This window comes from Lepisma saccharinum, chromosome 1 (genome assembly GCF_977018435.1).
Source record: "Lepisma saccharinum chromosome 1, izLepSacc3.1, whole genome shotgun sequence".
NCBI classification, from domain to species: domain Eukaryota; kingdom Metazoa; phylum Arthropoda; class Insecta; order Zygentoma; family Lepismatidae; genus Lepisma; species Lepisma saccharinum.
In genome coordinates, this window is record NC_139229.1 from 105,709,254 (window position 1) to 105,721,272 (window position 12,019).

General features: G+C 41.2%; 1 protein-coding gene across 1 annotated transcript in view; it reads left to right on the forward strand.

Moving 5' to 3' along the window:
- The first annotated feature begins 1,205 nt into the window (after positions 1 to 1,205).
- LOC145985978 (out at first protein-like) overlaps positions 1,206 to 12,019 on the forward strand; it is a 65,789-nt gene continuing 54,975 nt past the window's right edge. The window contains exon 1 of the mRNA XM_083120137.1: positions 1,206 to 1,353. Within this exon, the coding sequence (XP_082976263.1) occupies positions 1,246 to 1,353 (108 nt within the window). The 5' untranslated portion in view covers positions 1,206 to 1,245. The remainder of the gene's footprint in view (positions 1,354 to 12,019) is intronic.

The following is a 12,019-nucleotide window of genomic DNA, read 5'->3' on the forward strand; positions in this document are numbered from 1 at the left end:
GGACACCTAGATCCTGAAATACTCGCTTCCTTGCATGGTGTTATGTATGTTGCCTAACTGTACGGCGGTGGCAGAACCTGTTATTGAAGTTCACTCATAGCCGTAGAGCTAGGCAACACACATACCGGATCTAGGTGTCCCATTTTTTGCTGGCGACTATACACAACATAAGTTGATAACAAAATTCAAAATATTTCATACTTGAGCTTGAATTTATCGCAAGATCAATTATATTGAATTGCTGATTTCCGATTTGTTACTGTCATTTTCGACCATTTTACTACAATAGGGAAATGGAATAAATTTAAATCGCGTTAAATTTCGATTTCTGTTATTTTTCTTCGCTTTTCTACCTCTGGGTTAATCGGCACGATGAGTTTATGCTGGGCAAACACAATTATACATCCAAAACTTATCCAAGGTTCACAATGGAATGTCTGGTTTCGTAGTTATGCTACAATCCGCTAATATTTGGTAGGTTAATCAGCTCAGCACAAATATGGTGTTTAGAAATCTGATTCCGTCCGAGTGCTTCTTTCAGATTTTTTTAACTAAATAAGTAATATGCAGTGATAAGCGACTAGTGACAATGTGGAACAATTTTGCGATTCTCCATCAACATTCGAAAGATAGAAATATTTTGCGATATTAACCATTTATAATTTTTCTGACAAATTCCCTCCACAATATGCGACTTCATATTGACATACAACAAGAACACCTATGTACTGCAAAATTATTTTTTTCTTGTTAAGTCAGCGAATATTTCATTTATTACTATTCTTCCCCCATCAGAACACTCTCGACAGTCTACGATCTCATGTCGATATGTAAGCTTTGGCAGTCTATGCATTGGCATGGATATACAACAGTGTCGTTTACATGCTGACGTGGTTAACTTCCATGGAACAATGTGCAGTTTGTTCGAATTTCCATTACAAAATATCCCTCTTCTCCCAACAAGCTTCGCAACGAAAGAACAACTCCATGGGCACCTTTATTATATAGTGAGTCGTTAGCCAAGAAATCTCCACCCTGCGTTATATTCATCAAACTAATCCCACCGTTACTGTACCACTCTGGAAGGGAAATTTAAGGAACCTATTTTCGACCCGAGAGGGAATTTTGTGCGAGGCAAGCTGACAACACTGCGGCGACGAGTGGAAACCACCAGTAGAGAAATAGGAATCGTGGCAAGAGGATGAGCGAATAGGATCAGCAATAAATGTGGCACCAGTGTGGAAAATGACATGCAGGCGTAATGTGGAACTCACTTGCTGTGTGGTCTTCCTGTGCGTTGCGTACGTAGCAGACACTGGCGATTCGCAACTTCTGATCAACATCAAGAACCAGGTAGGGAAATTTCATTTTCTCCAAATTCCGAACTCCCTTGCTCGCGCAATCCAACGATTAATATCGTGGCATAGGGGAAAGATAATTGATCTGGAATACGTTGCGTGAGGAGTGAAGGTATGCGTGCGTGCGTGTAAGACAGTGGGCGTTCCTGTGATAAACATTACAAAGTGCAGTTGTATCAAGGGTCGGTACGGGATGTCCAGGTGGACGTATGGAATTAATACGACTTGAAATTTCCTCTTTGTCTCCACAATGTAGCAGCGTCTGTTGTTGATAGAGACCCTGTGGCTCGTAGGCGCATCACGCACGGCAAATGTGCAGGGAATTCCGAACCCCGCTCCCCAGGCGCTCACCCTTATGGATAGACGGGGGATGAATGCCAAGTGGACGCCGTGCCATGAGCTCCTAACTTCATCGCAAACGACTCGGGCAGCATGATACTTTCACACGCCGTACCTTTTTGTGTGTTTTTATCCCATCTTTTACCGAAACCATATAAATTTAGTTGACGTCACGAAGTTTTACGACGACAAAAACTGAAGTTTAATAACACTGTAATGTATGTACAAATATTTATCCTAGCCGATTCTCGAACCAGAAACCCTTTGCTTCAGAGTTCTGAACTGTCAATTCTGACGATGTTAATAGCTTTGACCATACTGACAACGCAAATAGTTTGTTTAGCGTGCACCGTGTTTACGTATGAAATAACCTGTTGAAGGAAAGAGGTAACGACACAGTAATAAGAGGAGAAACAGAATAAAAGGTAACATTGTTAAAAGGTGAAGCCCGATAAAAATAGAAAATATATCTACAATTGTAGTTTTTTTTTTTTAAAAAAGGTAGAGTAACTAATGAATCTACTTCATCGGTCTAAAGAGTCCCGTACAGTGCTTTGTTAAATCGTGAATCATTAACGGGAAGAAGTAATATAAGTGGAGACAATACATCGGAGAGTCGTTGACCTTACGTTAGTTGACTGCTACGAGAAGGTGAACGTTCTATTGCAAATGTCTTAGTCTTCTGTGTCTTGTTTCAATTTTTCCTTCATCTCTAACGCTTAACACCTTATTTACTGCTCTTCCTAATGGCTTGACAGAAAAGAGTAAATATGTGGTTATGCCAGTATAGTGTCTATAAAGCCGAAAACTGAATATCAGGAGATTTCCAAGGGATTTGTATATCAACTTTGATTATAGACCTTTTCTTTATTTTATGCAAAAAAAATAAAACGTTAATTACTTGGTACTCTAGGATCGTATATCCATATAAGCGACACTCGTAACTTAAATAAAACAAAACAAAACTACAGTTTTAGATATATTTGTAATTTTTGAAGACTTCTTCTTTTAGCAATGAGTGATGGAAATCTTTACACACATGCACACAGACACAAGCGCGCGTATGTAACCTAATCAACTCCCGTTTATCATCTGTTTTGAGAAATTTTCAAACTCTTAAATGAGACGTTTTCGTTGAATGTTATTAATCTTTCATCAAGAAGCCAATTAACGCATACTTGTTAGAAATGTAGACCAGTTCACGGATGTTGAATGTAGATTAATTGTGTAATCGCACCAACAACGAAGCGTATCGACTTTTCACGAGATTTTTTGTTATTATGAAAGCATAGACCGAATTGTCGTTGCCAACAATCTAAGGAAATCAATGTCAGGTTATGTGTATGATTAAATATTTACAAAATTGCATCTCCGCTTTTCCAAAGGGCCATTATTGATTTAATTATTCAACGAAATGTTTACATGTATCGAGTAGATATTTTACGATCATTTGCATTTGTTAACAAACAAAAAAAATAAAATTGGTGTGTCGATACGCCTCGTAAAGATCAATCAAAAGTTGTTTATATCACGTATTTAGACTGTCATTATCCCGACCTACAGCGGACATTCCATGTAATTTATATCTATCGGGAAACGTGGAGGGAACCGATGTCTGCCAACATTCCAAATAAATCAAAAGGCGACATAAACCAACGTTAATTTATGTGCGGGAATATTTATCTAAACTTGTCGATAATTTCGGATAAAAGAGGTGCCTCTCTCTTCAATAACGCCTATCAATTCCAGAATAAATCAGAAAAGACAAACTTGACAAATTTGACTTTTGATCATTAAAAGCACTTACGAAACTGACATAGTTTTATCATTTTTAGCAAGCTAAAGGTCTAGTGAATATTAATATTATCTATTCAAAGTTGATGTATTTGTAGGCCTTTGAAATTATTATTAATGTGCATAAATAAATAGTGCACCAATGCTAATTTTCCTCTTAAGTTTCATAATTCCTTTACTGATCCTAGAAAATTATGAAATTCAGTTTCATCAATGTCAGTATGCTGTTAAGAGTCAGGTGAATTCCTGGGTTATTTGTGAAGCAATACTGTTATCATTAGAGGATTCGAAATTTATATCTTAGATTAGATAACTACAAGAAGGAAAAGTAAGTTGGCTTGATCAATAGAAGAGCGTACTCTCTCAGTATAGAAAATATGAATGCTTTGTGTAAAATTACAATTCGCATAAGCCTTCGAAATTATTGAACTTTAATAGAGTCAGTACTACTTCTGATGTTACTTTCAGTATAGGAACGAGCTACCATTACTCATTCTGGACAACAATAAGTATTGAATCGTTCCAAGTATTAAAAGTGCGTTCTAGGAGCATGTGAAAATTAATGCAGCTGTCTCGAACTTCGAGGCAATCGCAATAAATCTTGGCTGTATTTAGTTGGGCACAATGCTATGAGTATGATTTCTTCCTAAGGTAGATAACTTCTATTCCATATCGTAGATAGTAGTGTAAATAAATATTAACGGTTTTACATTTAGATATCGGATTATAAAACAAAGTTTCACCGAAAAGTATCACTTTTGACATCATTTTTCTTATAACGGGCACACCAGCGAAAATTGTAACGTTCTTATAGATCAGTGGTTTCCAACTTCAAAAGGTCCGAGGGCCAAAATTATATCCAGCAGTTGATAGGCGGGCCGCATTTTTTTTTTTTTTGGGTGGGGATTAAAAATTACAAAAATTGTAACTACTGAACTGAAAATGTAGTACTTTCGCATGACCTAATTTCTAAAATGAGGCAATAAAACAATGGAATTACAAATCAAAATTGTATAATTACAATTTATTTCACAAAACCCAATACTTATTGATGAATTGAAAGAAATTAAAGACACACCATACAAATAAGAATCCTTCATAGTAAGTGTTCAATGTGAAAATTGAGCCCGATCTGCTTCTTTTATTAAAGTTGTATTTGAATTTCTGTATTTGAAAGTCTCAGAAGGTGAAGCAGTGAAGAATCTGCCAGTCGGCTTCTGTAGCGGTTCTTGATGAACTTCATTGAAGAAAAAACACTTTCACATGTGTATGTGCTGCCAAACATCGATGTCATTCTTTTCCCAAAACTATGAAGGTTTGGAAAACGTTCCTTTGACAGGTATTTGAAAAACTCTGGCCCCTTTTCTTGCCTAGTTTGAAGGAACACATCGCCTTGCAAATCACGCAATTCAAGTTGGAGAGAAGCTATTTTAATTTTCAATCTTACGTTTTTTGGAGATATCGCTCATTTCGATATTTGCACAAACTTTAACAATCAGTCACAGTACAATCCGAGTTGGAACACTGGAAATCTCTTCTTACTTCGTGCGTAGAAAAACAGATCTCTATAGCGCCTATCTGCAGTTTGTTTCTGAACACAAAGAGTGAAGCCTTCGCGGAAGCAGGCGAGTTCATTCCACATAGCGAAGGGATGGAATGCATGGTGTGAAGAGAAAGTTACGTCACTTTAGATTCTTCTGATTATCATTATTGACTGCAAAACCAATTCTACCTGTGATATTGTCTTTCTTCACAGAACATCCGTTCCTTCAGTAAAAAAAGAACGTATTTTAATAAAATTAAATAAAATTAATGAGTAGACCTAGTGGCCGGGTTCACAATCCTCTTTTGGGGCTCGAATCATCATGTGGGGCTCGATCGCCTTAATGGATTTCTCTCGTAAGGCGCAGTGTTGCCAACTTCTTACCCGAAAAAATCACCAAGGTTGTGGCGCTCGTCGTAGCCTTTTATGATGTATATTTTGAGGGGTAGAGTTGGCAACACTGTGGGGGCACTGTAGCCTTTTATGAGGGGGGGGTTTATTGCCCTCTGTTTACATCTGGCAACACTACCGTAGATTGACAGTGTTGTTAACCTACTGGGTTTTTTTTCACTGTAAATTTTTATCAAAGGACCTGAGGGGCCTATGTATTTTTTATGTCTGGCAATACTGTTGGGGGCCTAGTGTTGGCAACACTGTGGGTTTACTGTAGCCTTTTATGAGGGGGGTTTATTGTCTTCTGTTTACATCTGGCAACACTACCGTAGTTTGACAGTGTTGTTAACCTACTGGGTTTTTTTCACTGTAAATTTTTATCAAAGGACCTGAGGGTTCCATGTATTTTTTATGTCTGGCAATACTGTTGGGGGCCTAGTGTTGGCGACACTGCGGGTTTACTGTAGCCTTTTATGAGGGGGGTTTATTGCTCTTTTTTTACATCTGGCAACTCTATTGGATGTTTTGTTTGAGGCTTGGGTTTTGCCAACCCATCCGAAGAAAATTCCACTATATGATCTTTCACTGGCTAAGCTAACCTACAAATAGGAATTGGCAACACCGACGAGTCTTGAATTATTATTTGAGGCTCGTCGGTGTTGCCTACCCACTCTACAAAAATTCTACTATATGATATTTTGAAACTTTTGAATGCAACTTATCGTAATTTTCCAACTGTGGGACCAAATGTTTATATATCGTGACTTTTGTAAACCTCTTTCGGGAACAATGTGTCGCACACACACACGTGCGCGCGCGTGCCTGTATTGTGACGCAAGCAAACAAAAAAAAACTTTGCGTGTCATTACAAAAAAAACTTTGACCGTATTCTTAAATAACTAACAAAGACAATGAATCTTTTTGGCTTCCGCAAACAGATCAACATGGAGACTGCACCACCAAATTCCAATAACCTCTTACCTTCCGTATTATCTAAACTCAATGGTTTACTGATTGTTCATCTCAACAGCATTTGGACGAAACTGAATGACGATGTGGGCAAGATGTTTTATGTTTTTAATAACAATTTACATTTCTACGAAATTCCGATCGACGGGAAACTTCAAATCACCGTGAATCCGGAAAACGCAGGCGAAATCAAAATTTCTACCGGCAAGAATATTTTTCGAATCAAGCACGACAAGATGCTTTCTAACATTACGTACGATGTGTCTGCAGGAGATTATCTTTACATGGAACTTCTCGGAGATTACGACAAACTCATTCCTCTTTTTGTAGAATTACGAATCGTTTATCCTATTATAAATAACCGTTAACCAAAAATGCCTAACGACATTTTCGGCAACACCAAGCGTGTAGACCACGCAGAAGAGATTCTCATGTTGGACATTCGAGTTAAGAAGTTGAGGACCGATTTGATCGCTTTGCAGGAAACCTTAAACAAAAGTTTAGAGTCGGAAATCGCTACGCTCCAAACGCAATGTCTCGACCCCATTCTGAAAATCGATTCCGAACTGAAGACGCTGATAAAAAATTATGTCGACGTACCTTCTTACGACAGCGTTCAAAATATACAGTTGAGCGTGGATTCGCTTCAAAATGATTTGGCCAAATTACAGCAATTTCAATCGAAAAATGAAGATTTGGAAAAATTGAAACTCGAAATCGAAGAACGAACTTCCGCAATAGAAAAGAATTTCTCTGAACTTCAAACCGTCGTGAACGATATAGATGCAGAACGCTTACATGTCGTTGTTTCCAAATTACAAGAAGAATTCACCAGCACGTTGGAAGAAATTAAATCCAAGTTGCAGACTTTGGAAGATACAATGACGAACCTACCATCGTCGGACGAACTGCAGGTCATCGGTAAAAGCGTCGCGAACATAAAAATTCAATTGGAGGCCTATCAAGATTTCGAACACATTCAAACCACCATCGCTACGCTTCAGGCGTCCTTGGAATTGATCAACGAAGAAATTAAAAATATTCACGCTGAAGCAAGAGCGTTGACGAGCATTCAAGACACGTTAAGCACGGTTCAGCAGAAGATCGAATATTTAGAAAATTTGAACGTCGAAACGAATCTCGCTCATTTTCATCACGTACTGGACAACATACAGGGTGACTTGGAATCGTTACGGACGAGCGTACCTTCGAGCGAAGATTTGGAAAAATTAAAAACGGCGGTGACGGCACTATCCGATTCGAACGACATCAAAAGTTCATTAAGCGATCTCGAGAGTAGGGTGGCCAATCTCCCCACCTCCAAAGAATTGCACGCTTTGAAAAGAAACATATCTCGAATGCTGAAACGACTAGAAACGGAAACGGCGAACGTGGAACAGATTCGAGACGAAATTACTTCGCTGGTGTCGACGCTGCCCACTTCGCAGAGCGTCGCCGACCTTCACACGCAGTTTACAGAGATGCGAAGCATCGTGAACGATCTTACTGAGAAGAGCTCGAAATTGAATCAAGTCGAGAACCTTCAGAACATTGTCGTCAACATCAGAGATCAAGTTGGAGTGCTGGAATCCACGCAGGAATCGACGCTGGCTTCTTTCGGTGCCAAGTTGCAAGAACTCAACGAAAACTACAAGCAGTTGAACGTGGAAGTGAAAATCAAACCGTCGTTTTCTGCCGTAACAGATACCATAATCGAGCATTTGCTGCCCATCGAAAATAAACTCGGACAAGTTCACAGTAATCTGCTCGGCGTCGACACTAAATTCGCTAAACTGCATTCTCTGCAAGCCATCGAAATCAACAGCGTACCCAATCAACAGAGAATCTCCACGTTCGTCGAAGGTAACAAACTGTACATGTTGCATCCTTATCATCCGTACTACAAGTTTCTCCTCGATGGCACGATTCAGATAAACGAATTTTCGTACTGGTCTCACGGTAGAAAAGCTAGCGTTCCCACCATGACTTTGATATCGAATCGTGGTGTCCAGAAAGCAGGAAACATTCCTCTGGCACGTTGGAACGAAACGCGCAACATATATGAAATACACGAAGACGAAGATCTTACCGTTTTCGACGTGAGTGCCGGCGATAAGCTGATCATTCAAAACACGAGCGAAGTGCCACCCTCTTTGAATCCCATCACGCTTGTGCTTCTCTTGAAACGTAATCTCTAAAAAAAATGTCTAGGCAAGCCATCGTCGAAGAATTGCATAAACCTGCACGCCGTAACTACGAACGTTTGGCTGTGGTAACCAAGGGCATCGACGACCTCTGGCAAAGCGACCTCGTGGAGATGAGTAGCGGCAATTTGAAAAACGTACATAAATTGAACAAGGGCAACAAGTACCTCCTCACCGTCATAGACACGTTTTCGAAATTCGCATGGGCTCTACCTTTGAAAGCCAAAACGGGGACATGCGTCACGGAAGCATTCAAGACAATTTTTCTCGAAAGCGGTGGCAGACGACCACGGTTTCTGCAAACGGACAACGGTAAAGAATTTTACAACGCCGTATTCGAAAAATTTATTCTAAAACACAAGATTCGACATTATTCGAGCTTCAGTCACATCAAAGCCAGCATCGTGGAAAGATTCAATCGAACCTTGAAAACACACATGTGGAAACGATTCACGCTTCGGGGAAATTACAAATGGGTCGACATCCTGCCGGAACTCGTCGACACCTATAATGATACGGTACGCAGAACGATAGGCATGAAGCCAGCCGACGTTACCAAGTCCGACGAGCAGCGTTTAATTTCTACAGTTTACTGTCCAAAGTACACTCCCACGACAAAAAAAGCTAAATACAAAATTGGAGACCAGGTGAGGATCAGCAAATTCAAACGCACCTTCGAGAAGGGATTCACAAAAAATTGGAGCACAGAACTTTTTACCGTGGTTCGAGTTCTACCCGGAAACCGACACACGTATATAATAAAAGATAGTAGCGGCGAGATTTTGAAAGGAAGATTTTACGAAGAGGAACTCTCTAAAACGAAACACCCCGACACGTACCTCATCGAGAAAGTATTGCGTAGGAAAGGTGACAAACTGTTTGTCAAATGGCTGGGACTTCCGGAAAAAAGTTGGATCGACGCGAACGAAGTGATCTTGTGAGTACGTGGAACGTGGTGAAGCGTCTACCGGATCCGGAAAGTCAAACGAGAAAAAAAAAGAACGGCAAGTTGCTTCCCGACAGCATCCGCTGTCTGATCGTAGGTCCTTCGGGGTGTGGGAAAACGACACTGCTCGTGGACAATTTTCTCCTCGCACCGAATTGGTTAGATTGGAAGAACAGGCACCTGTACGTGTTCTCGAAAAGTTTGGAGCAATCCAAATACCAGCAACTGATGAAAGTGTACGATGGTCTGGACATTGCAACGTTCGCTTCGGAAATAAAACCACTCGACGATTGTCGTGAAAATTCAGTCGTCGTGTTCGACGACGCCATCCTGGAAAATCAAAATGAAATTCGCAACTTTTTCACGCAAGGTCGTCACAAAGGAATGGATTGCTTCTACCTAGCTCAAATGTTTTCCAAAATTCCAAAACAGTTAGTACGCGACAACGCTAATTTCATATGTTTGTTTCGTCAAGATCACACCAACCTCAAGCACGCGTACGATGACTACGTAGGCGGAGACATGAACTACAATCAATTTTCGGAACGCTGCTGCTCTACTTGCTGGAACGGTGACGATTTCGGATTCGCGACGATCGACATGACGAGGAAACCCAACGACGGAAAATACAGAAACAAAATCAACGACTTTCTAAACGTTGCAACGTTGTGAGAAACGACGTTTATAAATAACGTCATGACGAAACGAAAAATAGAAGACGAAAATCTCAAGCTTCGCGATTACCTCGCGAAACGCTTCAAAGGTTGGAAATCCGAGAATCGCGGATTCTACGAAGAGAAGAAACGTCAGGATCAACCCGTGATCGATGCCATCAGCAGTCTAGGTAAAGAAATTAAAAGTGTCACGGAACAAAATAAAAATTTGATCAACGAACTCGTACCGCTCGCAGCTAAAAGTTACGCCGTACCCACACCCATTTCGAGCATTCCTTCGACGCCGTTCGAACTGAAGGATGCACCGGCACGACGTCGAGCCATAGGCAGCACGTCTTCGGATAAGATCGAGTTGGGACCTTTGGCACGAGACTACCTGAGCACGGGGAAATTCGACAAGGATGAAGTGTTCGGATTGTATCCCAGCATGGAAACCAGCGAAGGCGGCGGTGTGGTGTGGAAGATTGGGAAATCGAAGGTGACCTTCGAAGGCAACGACATTAAAGTCAATTTAGGCGACAAGGATAGTTGGAACAGGTATCCGGGTACGGTGGGGCTGTGGGAACTCGTTGCCAAAAAGCAGCCGAAAGATTACACCGACGAAGATTACCAAAGTTACAAGGAAATTCTGATCATGACGGATGCCTTGTACCAGAACAACGACGCCTCGCAGAATAGGGTGAAATCGAGCAGCGGCGAGAAGTACAGGAATCTCATCAAACCGATTTGGAACCAGGTCAAAACAGGCAGCGGCGTCAAACGCTACAACACGTTACCCAAAGAATTCGTTTGGGTGGACGACGTTAGGAAACTCGTGGACCGATTGTTGGTGATAGCCGGCGAAGAGAATGCAGGCAATCGTAATTTCTACAACGAGAAGGTAGGCATCGTGGACATGATCAGCACGAAACTTTCCAACTTCATCGTGAACGACGACAAGGGCATAGGTTACCTGATCAAAATCATCAACACGCTGCCTCCGAAATTTTGGAACGTGGCCGAAGGAAAGGGACTCGTGAACGACATCATCAACAAGTTACCTTTCGAGATGCATCTACCTGGCTACCAGTACTGCGGACCGGGTACCAAACTCGAGAAAAGATTGGAGAGAGGAGACAAGGGTGTGAATCCGTTGGACGCGGCATGCAAAGATCACGACATCGCTTACAACACCACGCAGACGGATCTGGACGCACGTCACGAAGCAGACAAAAAATTGGAACATGCAGCTTTCGAAAGGTTCGTGAGCAGAGACGCATCGCTGGGTGAACGGGTCGCCGCACTGGGTACCATCATCGCCATGAACACGAAACAAAAATTGGGGTGGGGTATATAAATAACATACCGTAAAAAAACTACACAAGAAAAAATCTCAGAATATATATATAAATAACATACCGTGAAAATAACACATAGAGCATCAACATGAAGCCCAAGGGTGTCGTGTACCAGATACCATACTCCAATCTTAAAAATCTAGGTGCCCTCGATGGGTTACTTACCAAGAAACAACGCGAGAAGAAACGTTCTTGCTTGTCGAAAGGACACGGAATGAAATTGCTGCTCAGCACACCTCAATTGAAAAGATTGCAGCGTTCGCGGAAACAGCAAAAGATCGGAGGTTTCATATTCAGCATCCCGGCCATCCTAGCAGCATTGGGGGCCGTTGGAAGTTTGGCCGGCGGAAGTGCTGCCATCGCGAAAACCGTCATCGACTCGAAGAAGAACAAGGCGGAATTGGAAGAACAGAAACGTCACAACCTGGCCATGGAGAAGAAAGGAGGAAAGGGCGTGATGAA